Source organism: Aquila chrysaetos, chromosome 5, assembly GCF_900496995.4.
Source record: "Aquila chrysaetos chrysaetos chromosome 5, bAquChr1.4, whole genome shotgun sequence".
NCBI lineage: Eukaryota > Metazoa > Chordata > Aves > Accipitriformes > Accipitridae > Aquila > Aquila chrysaetos.
The window spans coordinates 54,746,516-54,768,897 of NC_044008.1; the positions used below are offsets into that span (position 1 = coordinate 54,746,516).

At 45.3% G+C, this 22,382-nt stretch overlaps 1 protein-coding gene across 1 annotated transcript; it reads right to left on the minus strand.

Moving 5' to 3' along the window:
- Window positions 1–1,637: 1,637 nt before the first annotated feature.
- On the minus strand, window positions 1,638–21,353 carry FAM174B (family with sequence similarity 174 member B). The gene is made up of 3 exons (XM_030015558.2): window positions 21,037–21,353; window positions 12,422–12,553; window positions 1,638–5,571 (listed from the first exon to the last, which is right to left on the minus strand). The coding sequence occupies exons 1-3, from the start codon at window positions 21,312–21,314 to the stop codon at window positions 5,568–5,570; spliced, it is 414 nt and encodes a 137-aa protein (XP_029871418.1). The 5' UTR covers window positions 21,315–21,353; the 3' UTR covers window positions 1,638–5,567.
- Between the last annotated feature and the right edge of the window lie 1,029 nt (window positions 21,354–22,382).

The following is a 22,382-nucleotide window of genomic DNA, read 5'->3' on the forward strand; positions in this document are numbered from 1 at the left end:
TTGTCAGGCATAATTCAAATCATCACAGTGTTAAGCTAAGGTCTCTCTGATAGCACTTGACAAACATCACTGATAATTTTGCAGTTATCAGTATCAAGGCATCCAAAGATCACTGACACTAAGAGACATAAGAAAGGCACCCCCTCCCTTTTCCAGGGTTATAAATGTGTATTAGACAGCTCCATTCAGTTAACCTCACACTTGCACACAGACTTGCTAATAAGAGCAGCAGCTTGTACGAAGGTGGCAACAGCCACATACAGGACAGAAGGGAAGTCCATGTTATACTGTGGCCCATGCAGAACTCTTCTAGATATTGGAGAAATAATCCTTTAATAGGACCCATTTTAAAAAAAAAAAAAAAAAAAAAAAAAGTATCTGATGACTTGTCTAAGAAAATCTTTGTTGTGCAAGATCTTAATTGCAGCTTCAGGCTTCCCCCATGTCAAAATCCAGAAAGGGCTAAACTGAGCCTTGCCCTTTCTGCCCAGAGCCCCAGCTGCAATCATCTTCATCAAGCTCTAGCTTTTCCGCTCTTACTTAGCTAAAAATTTATACCAGATTTTCAGTCATTTGCTCATCTTCCACTTGAGACCTCATCAGAAAGGTAAGTACACCCAGAGATTGCAGCTGCTGCCTTTCCATTACATGGCATCTTCACTTCTGCAGCCTATGCCAAGAAGGGCCTGTCTTATTTAGCCACAGCTCACCTTGATGGGTCTTGAACTTCCTACACAAACCAGCTTTGCTGCAAAACAGCTGGCTCATGGCTGAGACCTGACAGCATTTTGTTAAGTATTTTGAATTAGATTGAGCTTTACTTTACTGGCAGGACATAATTTAAAAGGCACTGGCTGGACAGCAGCTGCCTTTTGTTTGCAGCACTGAATTACTCTTAAGACCATTACTGAAGAGATGAAGACATGAAGGCAGGAACAATCACGTGATACGTGGGGGAGGAAAAAGGCAGAGCCAATTCATGCACAGTGTACGGCATCAGTCTGTCCTGTAGCTGCTCTATGGTCTAGGAGTGCCTGCACTCCATATAAAAATAGTGCAAGAGGAAAACAGTTTTCAAAGTACTGCTAAAATGTGCACAACAAACAAGCAAGCCTGATTGCCCTGATTCTTATCTCTTGCACTTCAGCACCTCACCACACCCTGAAAACCACAAGGCAAAATTGCTTCAGACACAGGGAATTTGGTCAAGAAAGACTGAAGTGGAAGGAAGTCTGCTTAACGGCTGTGCTGTGGCCTGGCCACCCACCCCAGGGAGAGGACATGGCCTGGTTCACTCAACTGGACTTGGAGTCTCAGACAATAGGTCTACAGTTTGTGGGCTCCAAGGTACCAGACATGGTTGTAGTCAAACGTACTGAGCTATCTTCCCTGTTGCAGAGGGTTTTGCCTTTCGAATCCAGATGTAAGACTAGCTTCTTGATGGCTGATGGGGACTTTGTGTGATTAAACGTATTCCTCTAACCTGCTGCTAAAATCAGTTTCCCCCCTTGTCATGCTCTGGTTCAGGGACAAAGGGACTTGCAGCCCTTTGAGGGATCACACAAGGCTCTCAAATTCACCAAACTTCAACAAGTAACAGCCCCTTTCCTTAAACATAACACACAACACAAGGGGGATTTCAAGAACATGTTTAATGATGGCAGTTTCTACTGAAACATGAGAAGTCCACTGAAACTCATCTTACCAATTTTTTCTTAAAAAGAAGCTTTGGTCACAATGACAAATTCTCTTAAACGTTTTTTTAAAAAGTTCAAGCAATTGCACAAAACAAAACGCATGGTCCTGATAACTCCTCCCAGAAAAACTGCAGCAGCAGAAACTCATCTAACAGAAGAAAAAACTCTTAATGAAAACCATAGCCTGCCACCCTGCAGAGATTATACCATGTACAGTGAATTAGAGGGAACGGTTACAAACAAAATGTTCAAATGCATTAGTGCTTGTGTGTTCAAGCTTCATTAGTGCTTGTAGACTTCCAGAAGTCAGTCTGGGCTTAAGATAAGCATTAGGATAGCACAAGTTAGTGTGCCAAACAAGTGTCTGCAGTCATCTCCACATCTTGGGGGGGCGGGGGGGAGAACAACAAAAAAAACCCCAACCCCCCCCAAAACCAACACACCAAACAATTACAAAGCTATCTGTGTACTTTTGACTTAATTCTGCAGGCAAGTGTGGCACACCAACTTTTGGCTTCTCAAATGTAATCTCTGGTGACAGGGCTGTGGTTGGAGTAAAGAAGCTGCAATTCTGTGCGGCGTTTTTCCTCCACAGCACAGCATGCGCAAATAGGAAAGCCTCTAATTTGCTTGCTCTGTTTGACTCTGCTACTAGTCAGTAGATTTTGTAAGCAGTGTGCGAGCTACACAGACATCTGTAATAACGTTTCTCTTTTCATTTTCTGCAACAAAAAAATACGCCTTTAAAAATGCTCTTGAACAAAGCAAGTTTGACTATGCAACACAAAATAGCAGCAGATACTAAGACACATTACAGTCACAATCAGATTAAATCTGCAGTGTAAGATACACAGAACATTAAGGTAAAACACTCATGTAGTGGTTAATGGCTATTTCTTCTCTGATGAACTCCTAGAACTACCTGAACCAAACAGTTCAAATTATTAAAACTATGTTTTAAACTAATTCCTACTGTTAAAAAAATATTCATATATATACTATTAGATGAGTCACATCAAGTGCTCTTAAAATCTTAACTAAATATAGCTATAGAATATTTAACCAGACACTTTAAATCACATACAGCAACTTTTGTAGAGGTAAACATTGCCTCACATTTGCAACAGCAAAGCATTCTGATTATTTTCATGACCATGAGCAACTGGTGAGGTTGGCCTTTTATTTCTACCAAGCAGCTGCTGCTTCCCTATAAGCACTTTTTAGCTTATGGCACAAGGTTTGGGACCTCCCCAAAGAGCCAGAGCATCTCAGTGGCAGTTGAGCACCTCCATCTTCAACATCTTAAATATCTGGTCCCTGTCCACCATTGAGATTTGGCCATGTTATGGAAGTGGTGGGATTTTTTAGCCACAAGCAAGGGGAGTGGACGGCCTTTGCCAGCCTAACTCAGGAAGTGACCCAAAGTTGTTTGAAAAACTCCTGACTTGAAGAACTGAATCACCCTTAGAAAGAAGTGTCCTTTATGCACCTTTTCCTCTCATCTCTCTCCTACATAACTTGGTCTCGCCTGTCTTCTGTGCAAAGAGAAGGTTTCATTCCCTCTCCACCACTCATCCAGAGTGCCTGATGCTCAGCTTAATGAGTTTGGCAGAAGAGTGGACATGAACATGTTGCCATGACGTCTGTTCAGAAAGGGCAGCCACTTCACTCTGTTGCCTCCTTCCACAAATGCAAACAGAAGCTTTTAACCTCTCTCTCCTCTCAACATCGTCACTTCTCTGACTTCAAAAGGACTCAGTCTACCTAAGAAGTTCAATTTCCAGTCTTCAAAGTACTTTAGTCCTGAAGGGACACAATATTTCCTTCAGAATCATCCAGCCCAAATCTGAAACCTGTTTTACCTAGGTGGGGAAAGAGCCCCAGATCTTATCTCAACCCGCAGCATCGTTCAAGCTACTGGTCCCTGCGACTGACTCCAGCCAGGACACAACCTGCTTGGCCGCATCCTCACCTCACAGCTGACATGTTAAATATTGCTTAGTAACAGTAATACGGAGTGACTCAAAATCATTCCATGAATGAAAATAACATAGCATTTTTATATTGCCTTGATGACTAATATTAACACAACAGTCTGCTGTGGGATTTTCCCATCCAGGCTGAAGTGGCTGTTTGCAAAGCCTTTGCCGAGTCATGGCTAGGGAAAGCAAGCTGCGTTATGGGAGCTTCTTTGATGAAAGTGCAAGGCTGCTGGGAAGGAAAAAAAAAAAAAAAAAAATTCCCCTTCACCTTTTACTGACTGCAGGGCCCATGGGAACCGCACAGAACTGGCGTAGGTCACGGTATCATGACAAAGCAGTTCAGTGTTCTCAGCAAGCCTCAAATCCCAATAGGCTTTCAAAAAAAAAAAAAAAAAAAAAAAAACCAACCCAAAACTGGCAGCTTGCTGCAAGGCTGGTGCTTTGCCAGAAATTCTGCAGTTTCCTTGAGGGGTTGTAACTGCAGGAGGCTAGTAGAGGGTCAAGCAAACAGTGGGACAATCCTAAAACAATTGGAAAACATGAGTTTCCCCAAGAAAAGCAAGGTTCCAGCCAGCTTAAAAACTGAAAATAAAAGGTGTTAAGGGGTACAGTAAACAGTAAAGTCTGAACTGCATCTGTGGTTACTTTAAAGGAAAACCACAAAGTAAAGAGACTAAACCAGTTAGGTTTGCCCTTTCTAATGATGGCCTGGAAAGTGTACATGCTTGTGGTCTCCTAAACCCAATTCATCCAGATGCAGCAATCTAATTCTCATAGTGTCATCCCACAGCTCTGACCTCTGCAGCACGAAGCACAGCAGGGAGTGATGGTTAAAAATGCATCCTTGAGTTAAATGGGATTTGTCAAGCAGGTGGTAGGGGAAAACTTCCAGTTTGATACAGATTAAGATCACTTATACAAAGCTTCCATGAAAAATAAGAGGTGTTCTTTCTGCAGTCTAATCATTCCACATGAGGACTTATTTTGCTTAGAAAAAAGGTAATATAGATGAATTGTAGACAACTTACAGTCAGCACAGGACAGTACAAAACACTGTTTTTACTCCCTGTGGAAGGGCAGAAAATTACAAAAATATATCTTCTTTAATCCAAGGTGGTTGTAGTTTAGGACATGCCTGATTCTTCCTATTTCCCCGTGGTCTCATTTATTGAAGTTGGTCTGATCAGAGCTCCTTGGGACAATGAGAATGTCATCATGAAAGCTTAGTGCAATTGTTGTTTAAAAAAAAAAAAAATCAGTAGCAAGTCAAGAAAATTTTCTACATGAGTCAACCTTTCACCCCCCCCCCCCCCCAAATCCTACACTAAACATACAGTGTGGCATTTCAGCATGGCTTACATTTTTACCACCTAAAGTCATAAGTCCCCTCTGTAAGGCCCAAAAAATACACTACTTGGTTTTTTTTTAAACACATGATCTGTTTAACAATGACCAAAGTTTAAGAGTGACTGAAGTATTGAATTAGGATTTTAGAAAATAAGTCCTTGGGCAGCTTGGTTTTATCTTCTTTGTCGTCTTCTTTCTGCAAAACTTACTTAGACCATGATGAGCTGCAAGTCAGTACACAGGGCTGCATCTTGTCATGTTTTAGTGACACTGCAGCCCTCCTAAAGCAAGAGAGAGCTGAGTTTGCAAAGAGGAACTCTGGTCATTCCAACACAGCAGTCTGGAAACCAGGGAACCGAATGGTGATGTTTTGGTCAGAAGATCCATAGCCTGCTGTACAAACAGCACCTCGAGGAGGTGAGGCTTGGTTTGGTTGTAACGCTGCAGAGATGAAAGCCTCCCCTTTCACAGTTATGGCTTCAGCAGGTCCCTCGACAGCAGAATGACATCTTGCACGGCACCAACACTCCACGGAGCTGCTTTACCTGGAAAGCAGGAAGAATTAGTACAGCTGTGGATTTGCAATTAAGTAGCTCACAGGCAGAGATGAAAACCCATGTGCAAAGTGGAAACAAAATCCAAAAAGCCACAAAGGAAAAGGCAGCATTATTCACTGTGATTGCCATCAGTTCCGTTCAGCAGTTGATTTCCATGGTGACACTGATGTGATGTTAACACCATGCCAGGAGAAACTAGACCATGCGAAGAAAAAAGCAGAGTTATAGCAGACAAAACCCAGATGCTGAAAGATCCTGTGACCAGCCACTGTGCAGACCAGAGAAGGGAGCATGCACACAGGGACTGCTATTTCACTGCACACGGAACAGCATCTTGGACCTCACAGCTTTTTTCACACCAGTGCAGCACCCTACTAACCAACACACATGGACTATCCTCCTTGTTATGGATTCTCCTCCTGACACCCTACTGCTTTAACTGCTTCAGTGTTCAAAAACAAAAGTCTTAATAGGAACTTGTTATGCTCCATGAAGAAGGCAAGAGCCCTCCCATAGGACTGCACCACCAGTGTAAAATCGACTGAACAAGCCAGCAGAATGTGGTGTGCTCTGTAACAACTGTTACAGCCACATGAGGAAAGAATCTGGCCTTCAAAAACCAAACAAAAAATGCTTTTTCACCATCTCTTTCCTCCCCTGCTGTGGACCCATGGGAAACCCTTAACAGCAGCACCAAAGCTTTGGCAATGTGTTGTATTTATAGTAAGCAGCTGACTGTGTTGGTAATTTGTACCCCTTTCAGATGAGGATAAATGATACCCCTCCATTTATACACAACTTGTCTGCCTGCTGGGAAAAAAAAAAAATTAAGCTGCTACAAAACCCAGTGCAATTCACCTAGCATCATCCAGAATGGCCTGCAGCTTTTGCTGGCAAAAAATCCATTAAAGCTGCTCCCTTGAGAGTCAACACCTTGCTGTAACAAGCAGACAATACCATGCTCCGTTCAGAGCTGCAAACAGTCAGGATCTGGAAAGGATGTATTCAAAGAGAAGACACCAATAGTGTAACACTCATATTTTACAGAGACTGCCAAAAGACTCAAGCACATCAAAGGCTGAGCCCTGCAACTGTGATGAAGATGTTTCCACACAGTTCAATGCTATCAGTGCCTGAAAAAGGGATGGATCCAGAATCCAGCCTTTACATGTGGTGCATCCTTCCTCTAAAACATCCTGCAAGCTCTCAAAAGCCCTTTAGTCCCATGACGGTTGAATAAATGTTCCTGTCCTCTTCCCTCTGACTGTCACCACTCCTTACACATAAATCTTTCTGCTTTCAAGAGCACTTTGGAAGATGCATTCCTAAAATGCTTCTGTGTTTTGCTGGTGCTGCTGCTGTTAGAGAGAAAAATGACAATCCATGTGGAAAACAAACTGAGGAATTTCACTTAGCTGACAGGAAGGATGGAGGCTTCAATCTACCCCAAGAAAAACTTCCTTTCAGTACTTATTTAGGAGCCTGACATCAGGACTGGGACAATTCCAGCTCTGACATTTAAATTCCAAGTTCTTCCCTGACTCCGGGCTCTCACGTGGTACGTATCACCCTGGACTCAAAATGCTCTGCAGGGATGGTTGTGAAATTTCACCCAGCTGGGCTCAGCAAGTGTAGCAAGAGCAGAATGCACTGCCTCCAACAGCTGCAAGTCAGCAGGGAGAGGAGACACTGCTGATATCCCAGATTACCGAAGTGCTTTCAAAGCCTTTCATGTGCAAGGCGCCACAGAATTTATTCAGTACTTGTTTTCAGTTTTCTATTAAAGCTGACAAGAAATCCCCCAATGAGCTACGCTAGAGTTAATAAGCTTAATAGCTAACAATTTTATTTACCTTTTCAGAAACGGGTTCTTTTTGCAGCTGTTTTATCTCTTTTCTCTTATTACACAAAACAAGCAAAGTGGTCTGTGATGGGGGATGGACACTAACACCAGTTTGTTGGGGACATCTGCCTGTAACTTACTTTATTTCACTCCTCTCTTCTCGAGTATCGCACAGTGCCAACTGCCTGATGAATCAATGGCTTAGCTCCATCAAGTAGAAGATCATGAAACCTGTGCAACTTTCCCTTGCCTTCTTGAAAGTGCTAAAGGAGCACAGGGGGGAGGGAAATCTTAAAATCAAGATCTGTTGGTGGGATGAGAAAGAGCACACTTGGAGGATGGGATTTAGCTTTCCACTAACTCATTTTCCAAGGTGTGCAGCAAGTGTAATCCCACCATAAAACATGAAAAATACCTGACATCTGGGAAATTATGACCAATACAGTTCATATGGTCCAAAAATCAATTGGACAGGGATACTTTTTGGCCTTCAGCAGCACAGATTGAACTGGCAATCAAAAAACAAACACCCTTTCCATGTTCACTTGCTTTCTTTGTGTAGCTCTGTAATAATTTCAGAACAATTCCTCAACTTCTTATCCAAATGCCTCTTTCAATAATAGAGCAAATACATACAGAAAACCATCCTCCGTATTAAAAAAAACAGTTTCCGTGAAGCTTTTCAAGGAGGTGTTAATGTCTAAATGATTTGGCATCTTTGTTCTTTGACAATCTTTGATTTACACTTTCAGCCTCGTGTCACACAGAAATTGTGCTTGCAGGATTAGAGAGACCATTGACAGAACTGCTTCCCTGCTACTGAAATGAGATCACAAAGAGGGTATCTATCTAATCCGGCGCATGCACGCTTCTGCATTTGTCAGAGGCAGGCAGTGGGTGGCTTTTGCATCCACAGAAAGGACTGTGTTTGGTTAAGATTTTGAAGTGGTCTCATTAGTCTGCTTTACAGGAGGAAGGTGCTTATTCCTCATTGCTCCACTGCCCAAAGGAAGTGAGGAGTGGGATCTACCGGGAGCCCAAAATCTTAAAGCTTTCTGAAAAAAAAAAAAAAATTTAAAAAAAAAGTAACAACCTTCATCGAACAGCACAGTTTACACTGTCTGCTGTTCTTTGATGCCTCATGTAAGACTGGAAACAAATCCACACAAGGACAAAGCATTAAAGGAAAGAAAATTAAATGCATGAGAACAATTGGAGAGGTATATGTTGCTTCTCCCCTGTTGCTGCTAGACAGCAACTGCCTTTTAATTAGAGTGCTGTTTGCATTACATGGGGGAGACAGCACAGAATCTCAATTACTCCCCCAAACATAGATGCGAGTGCCAGTACAGGTCTTCCAACGATGGGAGGGGACCTCAAGCAAACCAGCCCAGAGCATACCCACATCATCCTCAGCAAAGACTTATGCTGCAAACCCAAAACAAGACTCTATTTATGACCTGCATATCCATCGAGTAGGTTTATATTGCGGTAACGTACTTAGTATTATGCACAGGAGGTACCTAATGTCATGGCACTCCAGGCCAGCTCTTCAGATTTTTCCCTACTGCCATGCTGGTGGTAACCTTGGAGATCTGAAAGCATAGGATTGTCTTACAGTACATATAAGTAACACTTATAATAATAATGCTTACAGTCCATCACAGCCAACATGTCCCTACTGCATTGCTCTTTGGAAAACTGGCTCTTTCCACTCCATTCCCATGTTTTCTTAGAAGCTTGTATTTTAAATATACTTTTGGTGCCTTTCTGGTGGAAAGCACTGAGCAAACACCACTGCAAATCATCACTTTATGTTGAATGGACCGTTTGCTGCATAGTTTCACAGCCTTTAAATCAAAAATGAACAGGACAAAAGATTCCAGCTAATTTCACATGATATTCAGGAGCCAGGGAGACTTTGAAAATTCTAGGTTTAAATAGCTACAGAAAGCTTGTTTCTGATGTAGATATGGCAGCACGTATGTTACAACACTGAACGATGGGCACTCCAGCCCTAGGCATACCTTTCAGTACCAGCGTGTCACAAAGAAATAAAGAATTAAGGAAATCAGAATAATGACTCTTGTCAGCCATGGCACTGCACCAGTGGATCGTGCTGCAGCATGGGGCTGCACAAGGTTTAGCCTCTCTGAAAGCAATCCCAGTAACAGTACAGTCACCAAAGTAGCACCTGGTCAAAATCCCCTCGCCAAGACTTGGTAGCACAGACGGGCCAGAAGTCTGTCATGCCATAAGCCAAGTAAGCGTCGCTGCTAGGAGGCTGCTTGAATAAACCCGAACAGCTGCCACAACTGGTATTGACTGCTGGCAAGGATGCACCTTCATTTGAATTAAAAAATAAATAGATAAAAGAGAGTGTGTGGAATATTCTAGCCCATGGGAACTTATCAGGAGACACCTGTCACTCCTCTGTCCCCATCACAACTGCTTCCAGGTTGCTGCAACTCAAGACACATTGCTTTAGTTGGCTAACAAGCTGAAACAGCAGTATGACCCCATTCCTTATGCATCAGCTCTAGTGACACCTCTGCAAGTTCTCCTAACGCATCTGAACAAGTTTTGGGGTTTTTGGGTTTGGGTTTTTTTTTTTTTTGAGATAATGGAGAGGGGAAGTAGTTTTCCTGACTTAGCAATTAATGAAGGCTCTTTTAAAACTGTAGGCACTTGCTGAATATCCAAAACAAACCTGCCACTCCAGTTGTGTAGCTACCTGCACATATTTATAACTCCACTTATTAACCACAGAGAGGGATAAAGTTACCTCTCCTTACCCTGTCTTCTTGTAATCTGCACCCAGCTGCAAAAAACAAAGGAAGCCTTAGGTGGCACAAGGCAACTATTTCCTGAATGTAATTTTTTTTTTTTTGGGGGGGGGGGGGGGGGGGCCGCACTGGGGAAGGAACCTCAACAGAAGACCTGGTAGAAGTTAGTTTAGTGACTTACTGCAGGCATGTCCGAGATGCCCTTTCTGCAGCTCTAGCCCTCTCTTCCCATCTGAACACAAGCACCTATGAAGAACCCCGACTGGTTTAATGGGGATGTCAACGGTCAAACTCAGCAATTCAAATTTGCAAAGAAGTGTCTTTACTGGTGACAGAAGATAGGAACTGTTTGGGGATGTAGTCTCTGAGCCGCACAAAGGATCCAGAGAGCTTGATACCTTTTACAGCAGATATATCCTCAAAGAAGCTTTCCCCAAATCAGTACCATTAAGGGGTTGTCTGTAAGATGATCTCCCACTCTAAACTGAGGTAGCTCTGTTTGAGCTAAACAAACATACGTCTGAAACAGCAAGGACTTCAGAAAATGTGGAATTTAATAGCTGTTGCACTGTGGGAGAAAGGAAGAATTCCCACAGCTGAAGAGAAGACTTGTTGGCTAAGAACCAAAAACCCCTACAGTCTCTGAACAGAGCATCACACAAGGTGAAGAGCCATTTGTACTGTGGAGGAACCCACAAAGACCAAATAACTTTTGTGAAAGCATCAGCACAGTGTGTGCTCCAGAGAATCAACGTCAGATAACACAACCACAGCTCTCGTGAGTCGGATGGTTTCCAGCAAGCTCTCTTCTTTGTTCAGCTACTATTTTACTATTAGACATCCTATCCTGAAGCACTGCCATGACTGAGAACCTTCTGGTCTCAGTCTTTGGAAAACCCCTCTGATCTCACTATCAAAAGTTCACAGAAAAAGTACCCAGTTAAGAGGAAGAGGAGCAGGAGACACAGACAACAGTAGGCCATGGCAAGACAGATCTCTGCACTCTGGGTTTAACAAAGCTCGGTCCCAAAGTAAAAACTGCACAAGCTGAGATTATTAGAGCAAACACAGGGCAGCTACAGAAAATGGCAACAGTCAGGCAAGGACTGATAGGAGTCTTCTAATTCAAGAACTAATTATTTACACATAAAGGCATGACTCACACCCTTCATTGTTTCATAGCTTCCAACTATTGCCTGACTTTTATAGAGAAACAACACACTTATTTTGAAAATGACCAGCAGAGCATGCAGTGGTATGTGTTTTAGATGCTGGCACACAAGCTTAAAGCAAATGCATTGTTCCCCCTTTCCAAAGGTAGGAGATGGGCAACAGAAGTAAAGCCTGGAAAATCTCCAGTTAAGAGTTGTCAAGGTCTGTGTTTTTATAACTAGGAGTGCTTATTTCAGCCAAAGTGAGACAGATTTTTAGAGTAGGCCTTATTTGGATGAGAATGCAACTTGAATGCTGTGGATGGTTTGATGCAAATAAAAATAAGAGATCCAGATACCCTGATACCATAAATCAATGTGCAGCATCTTTATGTGCTGAGTGGTTGCTATAAATCTCAGGCCCAGAATAGGCACCAAGAGTTTTGGGTTGTTACACCACTTCTATCTCAAAAAGACAAACACATTTAAGGAAAGTTTGTTGCTAAGGGATAACTGCTAACAACACCAGCGAGGGACCACAGTCTTCTCTTTGTCACAGAACAACATGAGAGCACTCTGGTACAAACCCAGACGTTGGTGGAGATTTGCCATAATTTCCCTCCCAGGCTCACAGCAATGGCAGCGCCTGGGAAAGCAGCCCTTGATCCACAGCCCTCCATCCAGTGTGTGTGTAGACACTGAGAACACACAGGAACGACTGCCAACAGCTGCCCGAGAGGGGAAGTTCAGTCTGTTAAACCTTGTTAGCTCTCTGGGGCACGTGTATCCCATTGTGCTGCTCTGCACAGGAAAGAGGAGGGCAGACAGCCTAGGGGTAGTGACATGGTTATTACAAGAGCAGGAGAGTACAGAGCAATGTTTGCTGAGAACAGGCAGAGGGGCTGTAAAGGAAAGTGATAATGCCTGGGCAAAGTGAAAGGGAGACTGCAACTGCCATATCTCTGCCAAGCTGGCCCAGAAAAAAAGAGAAAAAAAGAGCTGTCTTCACTAATAAGAGCTCAGTGAGCAAGCCTAACTGGATGGGCTCGCAGCAGTACCTGTATTTCACATCAAACACTGTTGAGTCTTCATCCTCATCATCTTCTTCGTTCAGAGGAGCCATTTCTACCCGCTCAGCTGGAGTGGTGATTATGTCGTACTTCCTGGTCTTCTTAATCCTCTTGCCAGACCTGAAACACAGAAGTGGGAAGGGAAGGATTGTCTTTATACAGTATTCCTTGGAGCAGCTGAAGCTGTTGCCACCAACACTGAATCACCGCCCTGTTTGATTCAGACCTCCCCAGACACGAAGGCTGTGGAGCCAGCCTGTGTCCCCTTCTGCCGCCTTCCCAAGGCCACCGTTTGTGCCCATCAGCGTAGAGCACAATTTCTTGTCAACTGCAATCCAGATCAACATCAGTCTTTCAGCCTCTGACAAACCAGAGATCCTCTGCCATCCAGGGCAGACATACAAGCACAGCAGCCCACTGCATCCTCCTGCTGCCACGCTCAATAAGTGAGACGCAGGCTTAATCAGTTGAAGCAGCCAATGCTTTAGTGAACATGTTTAGATTAGAAAGCCCAGGTTAAGCCTTGGTGAGACAGGGGAATGTTCTAGGCAGGATTATAAGGAGCAAAGGGGTGGTAATATTTGGGTACAAACAGCCTGCTGTCTTTTCTTGCCATCAGGCCAAGTTCAGGACTCCCAGAGCAACAACCCTGAGCCTTGTTTGAGAAGTTTCATGCTCTACGCTGTGTAAGTGCTATGAAAAATTATCAACTATCATTCAAAGCTAACTGTACCTACCACCTCTCCTCCTAGAGATGCCAGCCTTATTTTCCTTTTGAAATGGAGATGCTCAAACGCATGCATGTCCCACAGTTTTGAGATCTATTTTCTAACACTTACTTTCAATTAACAAACACTTGGTATGTGGCTTTTCAACTAATTCTCTGCCTCTGGCCTGAATTGTGCGGGTTCTTTTTATTTCACCTACTCCTTTCATGCATATTAGGAGGGTCACACTGCTCATGCATGAATCCAATTTTGTTATTATACATTAAAGAAGGTGCTGATGTGTATAGCTAGCCTTCGGGGAGAAAAATGGATGGGTTTGGTTAACAAACTGCAGAATTTTCCCCTTCACCTTTTATAAAACTAAACTGGCAACTGCCAAGCATGAGAAGGGAGCTGGTGCAGGCACAAGCACGCAGCCCCTAATTTTTGGTAATCACAAGTACTGCTCCAAGCAGGCAGCACGTCATGAATACACTTTCACTGTCAAGGAGTCTTGCCCTGGCACGTCACACAAGGTGTGCCGGATTCAACACTGCCATTTTTGCATCAAGAACTGATGCCTTTTAAAGAGTTACACAGTAGCAAGAACCAAGGTGTGAACATCACAGCGAGACTGGGACTCAAGCCCTGCATTTGCATCTCCACCACAACGGTCCCTTCCAGGCTTGAAGTAAAGGAAATTTAAAATCAGTGAACAGCTCCGACGTGCAAGTCTCAGTGCCTCTGCCTAGCATTGCTTTTGGGCAGTAGTCCAAGGCTGAACAGACAGGTCCCAGCCCTCAGGATGGGGCAGTTTGCATTTCCTCCCTGTTCTGAAGGCTAAGGTTGCATCAGAAGTGAGAAGAAAGTATTCTCCTGTTGTCTAATCTTTATAGCAATCTGTGCTGCTGTGTCACGTAGAGCACGGGGTGGTTTGTTCTATTACTGCTGCTGTTGAAACAAGCAATATTATATCTGATACAGTAGGACTCTTAACCCAAACACTTGAAAATCCTTTTGAAAACACTTCTCTATCTTATTCTGCTTCTCAGCCAAGACCTAGAAGCAAAGTGATGCAGGGAGGTCTCATCTTACAAGTAATGCACTGCTTTTACAAGAAACATTTACTCACGCTGTGAATCCTAAACATAGACAAAACCAACCTGTGTCTACCTGTCAGAACAAACAAAGCACAGCCTTACTACTTCGCCTTACACGTACAGTCTGCAGGGGGGTTCCATAGGTTCACCCATTTAAGACCCTACCTGTATAACAGGCCCACTTTATTGAGAGACATTCTCCCTCATTCCCTCCATTAGAAAACATAACTTACTCTATGGAACTCATCTTACAACAGTTAACATTGAGTGTTTGAAGCAATTACTGCAGAATAGGTATTTTTAGAAATGGAAAACTAGAACCGTTTAGCCTCCAGCCATTAATTAGTCTATTTGGGCTACACTTTAAAGAGGACCTGGAGCAGAACTCGCTGCACAGTATCTATTAATCCTCCACAACCCTCACTTAACCACAGTGCTTATTTAGAAAAGGGAGAAAGTTCATTTTGCTGCTGGTTTTTGGCTAAGCCGCTACAATCAGTTGTTTGCCATTGGCAAGGCAAAAGGGTCTTTCCTTGCCTCTTCTTCCTCAATTAATTCTACACCAGATTACCTAGCTAATTTGTCATTAATCTGTATTTTTCAGTGGTCCATTTTCTCACACTTGCTCATTTGAACGACTCCCCTAGGCTTCATAAATACTAGAATTACCCGAGCTAACTTTAAAGGAAAGCCTTGGGAATGTCCCTACATGCACGCAAAATAAGCCTGTCCATCAGGAAACCGTTGCACATTAAAACTCCCAAACCTCCGTAGGATCCCTGTAATCATCAGTGATGACAATGCGAAAGGAAAAGCACTTTATCCAGCGGGTGGGACCAGGCAGCATCTTTTGTTTGCAGACAGACAGCAGAGTCAGCAGAGTAGCACAGGGCAGGAACTACAGAATACAAATGCTTCATGAACTTTGGAGACCTCCTGGATACGATCAAGACACATTAGCCCTCACGGGCAAAGAGAGGATCTCCTTTCTAGCCACGTTCATTTTGTGTCAGTTTTTTTAAAGCAAACAAGAAACGTGCTGGAAGCTGTGGTCAGCGTATGCCCCTTGCATAATGACAAGCTGAAACACCCCCCAAGTGATTTAGCCAGAGTAGAAGCGGTACTGGGTATTTCAGCGCAGAAAACTGTCTTTCACTTAAAAAAATCATATTGCTTCTGCTGTCTGACTTTAGCCACCCCCCCGTAATTAGAAGGGGATGCTAAAGGTCTTGCACTGAATCCTCATGAGGAGGGGGGGGGGGGGGGGAAAGTTAACTGCAGCCAGGGATATTAACCTTTCACTTTAGACCCCACCAAAACCAGCTTGCTGGTGTTAATAGAAGGCAGGTGTAGCAAGCACAGCGCTTAATTGAGAGAAGATGAAGTGGTGTTCGCACACTGGCACTGCCCTTGGGCTCGAAAGCCTGCGGCACCGCGCACCACACCAGGGTCTCGTCCATCAGAATCAGAGGTACTCCCTCCACCGCGCCACGCAGTGCAAGGAGGGACAACATACAGAGACGGGCTGGAGCAAAATGCTGACTTTGTATCTCTGTATTTTGACCAGAGGCTATTTTGATCAAACACCAGTCATATGCAGCACTTCATCCTCCTTTCTGAGGCATCATGTGGTGGAGTAACTGCTCAAGTCAACTCACTAGTTCATTATATTATTTACGCCTCTAATCTATTTTAGTCAACAGCCCTGATATTCAAGCATAATGCTTTTCTTGACCCAGAGAGAGAGGTCTCTGCATTTCTTATCTAGCATTACCACTTCCTGCCAAGAGACGCAGAGGGAGGGGACCATCCCTGAAAAAAAAGGAAAAACAAAAAAAACCCCTATCCCTTCTTAGCAGAGTACTTATTGGAAGTCTGATTAAGCCAGCTACAACCTTCCTCCTAGAACTGCAGCAATGTTATATCAGGAATGGAACTGGGACCAGTTTACTTGCTGTTAATGGTCTCCCTTAGCAGTTGAAAAAAAAAAAATGAAGGAAATACAAACCTGGGGAAACTCCAGGCTTACTACCAGCCGATGAATTAGGTCAGTGATATTTCATTACTGTTGATCTGTCTGGCTATCTCTGCTCTCTGGATGGTGCTGTATACAATGAGGTTTAACCATGAAGCTAAGTCCTCACATGTTTTCTGGATATACATTTTGCTGTAGCAAACTGAAGGTGCTGTGTTTTCTAACAATCCAGTCTTTAAGATGGAATATATGTGGCCACAAAGAGCAGAAGAGTCCCCTTGCTTAACTCCGCTGCTAATAGGACGGATGCATCAGAGACTGCTACTGGGAGTAACTTCAGGAACACCTAAATGGGATATTGTTGTGGTTTAATGAAGCCGTGATGTCTATAAGTAATTAAAATACAGCCACTCACATCTGGTGGTCAGTACCAGTGCCAACACCAGTACTTCCAAACATTATAGCACAGTCAGACCAATATCATCTGAGATGTGCTCGAGAAGTATCCTTGTTTTATAGGAGACAGCTATCGAAACTTTTATGATCTACCCAAACTCTTCAAGGCAGTGAATCCTACAATAAGAAACAGCATTCATCCTCTGTTGTGACTGTTCACATCACAGCTGTAAAGAGCCCAAGACAATATGAGACAGCGATCCCCTCTCCCTTCCTTCTGTCAATTTGCTGTCACGCTCACATCGAGACACTCCAGTCTTCCCAAAGACAGGACCTCTGAGACCCAGGACAAGTGTCCCATTTGTCATTCTCTGTAGCCCTAACTAAATTACATGCAGCTTAAATGAAGCTTTCAACATAGGTCACAAATACGTGTTTTGGGGTTGGTTGTTTTGTTGGGTGTTTTTCCTTCTCCATTTAAGGTCATTTTAATGGTGAGTTTTTCTTTCCTGTTCCTGGCAGAGGTCTTGTCTTTGCTGGATTACTCTAACTGGTTATAATACAATTAATTCTGAATCAGTCAAACTCTCTGGGGTTAAGCCTTGGATGGCCCAGAGCAATTGCCCAGCTCATACAACAAAGGGTCTTGTATCCTATGATCATATGCTTGAACCTCTCTCCTCAATCTCAGTAATTTATACCAGTTTTGCAATTACTGGAAAACTAAGCTTAAAGTGGTATTTGAGGCAGAAATCAAAATTGGACAACAAGCAATGTAACAAAGCAACGAGTTACAAAATAAGCAGGTAGCTTCTCTCTAAAAATCTAGATAAATAGCAGCCTTTTCCAGCCTGAGTTCTGTTCATTCAAAGGCAGGTCAAGGCACGTAGCAAACACTTACAGCACACAGTTTTCTGCAGCTAAAGCTTTGGGTTGCTTTCAGCTGGCCCGTTTGAGCAGCAATAACTTACTCAGTTTCCCTAGAAGGCATATGGTCTACCAGCACAGATAGCCACATCTGAAAAATTACATTTCCTGGGAGCTGATCCCACGAATTGTATTGCCATGAAATGAACTGAGACGCACCAGGAAAGAGAAGTAGGGCAGAATATGGGGGTAAAAAGGCAAAATTCAAAACACAGATCAGCGAGTGAATTTAGCCGCATGAACTGTTCATGAGCTGTTGCAAGACACTGTGTTTCTTGGTAATGCAAACTACCCAACTATTTGATTGAGAATAACATGAAATTTGGTCTGTTGTGGAAATAGTTTTGGTTTTGGAGCATGCAGTGCCCAGGGGTATAGGAAAGAAAGCAAGCCCAGAACTGATCTTGCCAAAAAAAAAAAAAAAAAAACAAAAACCAACAAACTCCAAAAAACCCTATTGCAAATTAGGCCTTTCCACATTCAGACAAGTAGGAGAGTCTTGGCTGGCCTTCACAGTCCCTAGTAGCCACAGAGAGAAAGGAAATTCAGACTACTTTGGGTAATACCACATTCTGAATCACAGGACCATTAGATGAATTCACAGCATAACACTCCCAAAAGGAATGAAGAAGAATCTCTGAGCATTGTCTTAAAGAGAGCTGGAGAAATGTATCACCCCTGCTTGAACAAAAAAAGGAAAATAATATACACATAAAAATATATAAAAGTGAGATGTATAAAAAATAAAATTCATTTAAAAATAAATCCAACGCCTGTGACAAGAATATCTGGCCCCTCACTAGTTCATTTCATCTCTACAACCCATATCTAAAAGGATAATTTACTTCCAGCAACCCAGAGCAATTTCACAGTGAAGGTTTAATCAAAGATTGGATTTCAGCAAAATCTCTTCAATAGGAATCCATGACACTTCAGAAAAAAAACTGCAATGTTTTTTACTAAGTATGAACAAAGCTCTTATTCTGATGGGAGAAAAGCTTTACATTTATTGAGGGTAAATCCCTTATCTCTTCTGCAACAGAATCTCCTCCAATCTATGTTGTCAGCTACAAGTGTGACACTATACAAATGTACCTGTTGGTATTCTTGTCTCATTTGCAACTGGGATAACTGTTTACAAACAAGTGCTCTGTCAGATAAAGAAACGTACTCAGAAGCCAAAAGCTTCATTTTCCATTTTCCTTGCAGGTTCTATTAAAGATAAACAAGAGATCTCAGAGGGCGAGGGGTTTTTTTACATATCTTTAATGCTGCATTAACTGTGATCAGTTGCATAACGATGACTTCGGCATGGGAGAATTAATCCATCATTCCCAAGGTGACTTTAACCTGGACCTGTTTTTGCTGATTACGGTATAGGGAAAGGTCTTTAAAGGCTATCAGTTTGCTTGCTTTGGCTAGAAATGTTCAGCCTTACGCCAGGTCTCCTTAACACAAGGTCTCGCTTTATACCCAGAAGAAACCAAGGCAGAGGAAATAAACTCTCCAAGATCGGAGAGCACTAGGAGTAGAAACTTAAGCTTTTCATTCTGCACTTAGTTATAGGCTTCCTAATTCCAGCTCATATACCTACGACCAATTTTGCTGTGTTTGTCCATCACACTGATTTAAAAAAATTCTCTTCGATATTTTACTGGGTTCTCCCAAATCACCTCACTTTAATGAGTAAATTTATTTGCACTGTCTTTTGCCAGCTGCTGCAACACATAAGAAGAATTTAGTTAAATGTCTATTTCTTTAGAAAATACCAGTTCTTATCATTTTGGTCCTTAAGACCACATTTTATAATACTACCATTGTGAACACTGTCCTTCCTACACAGAATTAATTCAGAAGTGGGAGAAGCAGAGAATTTCAGCTGCAGCCATCACGTAAATCACAAAGGAGCTGCCTGAAGACAGAACAAGGAAGAATTCGCCAACTCCACTTGTTCAACTACTTCTGTCACCTGAGACATGGCGCTCACCTCCTCCCTGCCGCCCAGAGCCAGCTGCTCCACTCTCCCGGCTCTTTCCTGCTGCCCCCACCTAAAAGTCAGATGACTTAACTACTGAAAGTCTGCAATCTTCCTGGCAAAGCTGGGCACAAACAAGCAACAGCTTTTTATTTGTAGACTGCACTAGTCAGGGACAGCCTCTATTGCACCATGGGGACTCTTGCCACTACCCTGAGATAAATAATAATTAACACTAACAGTGCCAAATGGAGCTTTAGTATTTGCTTTTCTTCTGCTTCGGCAACAAGCGGAGAGGAACACTGGCTTTCTAAAGGTACTGAGTTTAATTTGCTCATGTCCCTCACAGCAGGAGACATTACACAAGTTTCAAGGACTGCCTGGATAACTCAAGCACGCGCCAGCACCAACTCACTCCAGCATGAACTGGCCCACGCTGGTTATGCCACGCTAAATGGATGAGATACGAGCACCAAGCGGATGCAAACCTCTGCCCAGCTTCCTGCTGCTCACTAGTGCTTCTCCCAGCTCTGTGAGGAACCAGGAGTTTCTCTCCTTCTGTGCCAGGAGCAGGAGCTTGCCTCCATCAGCGATCTAGCTCACTGAAACATTGGGGAGTTTGGTTACACATCACAGTTCCAGTCAAATCAGGGCTGTGATCTAAACCAACATCCACTTTTGGCTATGCTGGACCTCCTCAGGCCTATCTGCTTAAGCTTCATTAAAAAGAAAAAGAAAGATTTGTCTTTTTTACCCACCACGAGTTACTACAGCAGTGGCATCTGCATTATCCCATGGGGGCAGAGGACGCAGGTGGCTGAGGCTGGACGGGACCTCTCGAGATCAAGCACGGTGACCTGGAGCTGGCTCTCCAGGTCAGCTTTGAGTATCGCCACAGAGACCCCACAGCCTCCCCCGGCCACCAATGCCAGCAAACTGCCACCCTCACAGCAAAAGAACCCCCCACGTATTTTTGTACGTTCAGGTGGAGTTTCACACGCTTCGGTCCAAGCCCACTCCAGTCCCCAGCCACCGCCGTGGCCCCCACGCGCAGAACTGAGGCCCGTGTGCCCCACACCTGGAAAAAGCCACTCGAGACCCAACTCCCGCCCTGGTTTTCCGCAGAAGCGGAGGAAGACGCACGTTTGCGCGGCCGGCGGCACCCCTGCGACTCCCCAGGAGTTTCACGAGGCATTTACACGTGCCGTGCTCGAAGTCAGGCTTTAGAACTACTATTAATAGGCGAGGAGCTCAGCACCGCCCGGGCTCCCCGCCTCCCCGGGCCGGCGCTAGGAGGTCGCGCCGCTACCGGGGCTGAACGCCTCCCGCCTGCCTCGGCCGGCGGCCAGGCCTCGGCCTCGGCCGCAGCCCGCCCGACCCCCGGCCTCCCCCCCACGCTCCTCCGCCGCCGAGGGCAAGGGGAGCCCCGAGGCCGCGGGCGGAGGCCTTGGGCCGGCACCGGCACCCGCACCTGCCGGGGCCGGGGCCGAGGGCGCGGCGCGGCCCGGCCGGGCCCTCCCTACCTGAAGACGCGGAGCAGGAGGCAGGCGATGAGGGCGGCCGTGAGGGCGCAGGCCCCGATGACGGCGGCCTTCAGCGCGGAGAGGTCGCGGAGCAGCGCGGGCACGGGGCTGAGCTGGGCCCCGCTGTGGTTGCCGGGCGCGCCGGCCGCCTCGGCGGGCGGGCGGCTGCCGTTCACCGCCGCCGGCTCCTGGCTGCCGCGGGCGCCGGGCGCGGCCGGCAGCAGCAGCGGCAGCAGCAGGCAGGCCGAGAGCAGCAGCAGCGGGGCGGCGGAGCACATCCTGCCCGGCTCCGGCCGCCGCCGCGCCGAGCCCCGGAAGGCAGCGCCGGCCCGGCCCGGCCCGGCCCGGCCCGCCTCCGCGAGAGGCGCCGCCTCCCGCGGCCGGAGCCCCGCTGCCGGGGGCCGGGGAGAGGCGGGCGGGGGGCGGCCGGTACCGCGGCCTTCAGCGCGTCCTCCCCGCCCGCCCCGCGGTTCCCGCCGCCGCCCCCCGGGCTCCTCGGAGCTCCCTCCGCCGCGCCCGGTGCCAGCGCCATCTCCTCGCCGGTAGCGACCGCTTTTAATCAACGTCTGCCCGGATGCAGAGCGATCGCGGGGCTCGGACTGCGATCGCGGGGCTCGGACTGCGATCGCGGAGGGTAGGGACCTCCCCGTGCTGCGGGTTCAGCACGGCCTGGCTGATGAACTCCGGAATTTCTAGATCAGCTGTACTTTTGGTTTTGCCTTCCCCGTGGTCACCGAGGCTCCGCTTCCGCGTTAATTTAGTTACTGATAATCCACATCTTTAAAGTCTTAAGAGTCGTGGAAATCACAGCCACGGTTCTGCAAACCACCCCGGGCGTGCTGAGCCTGTGAACGGTGCCATCCACTAAGCCCGGCGGGGAGAATCAGGGGAGCGGGGGAGCCTGCGCTGCGGTACTCCTGAGATACAACTTACTTACTTTTGCTCTCCGTGTTTAGCATTAGCGTGAGCTTCACCGCTGTGAAATAATTGTGTCTGGGGAGAGGGGCGCGTTGCCACTGAACTGAAGTGAAACAGAGAAGAGGGGAAAGAAGAGCGAGCCCACTGCCTTCCTATTAAACTCTATACTTTGGGGTTGGCATGGCAGGGTATAATGTATAGAAACATGCGACTCAACTGTGAAAAAGATGAGAGAGATGTATTCCTGCTGGCAATGTCCCATGGGAAAGGTGGCAGTGAAATAACGCGTGGTTCATCGACTTTCCCAGCCAATTGGGATGCTGTCTTAAATGCCACCCACTTGGTTATAAAAGCATCCTGTGTTTTTTGCAGGAATTTCTTTGGGATGAGGAAATTTTGACGTGGACGATGTGCAGAAGGCCCCCTAG

Coding starts and splice junctions, on each gene's coding strand:
- FAM174B (XM_030015558.2), bottom strand. CDS start 21,314: ATGTGCTCCGCCGCCCCGCTGCTGCTGCTCTCGGCCTGCCTGCTGCTG. Junction 12,554..21,036: donor CTCCTGCTCCGCGTCTTCAG/GTAGGGAGGGCC, acceptor TCTGTGTTTCAG/GTCTGGCAAGAGGATTAAGA.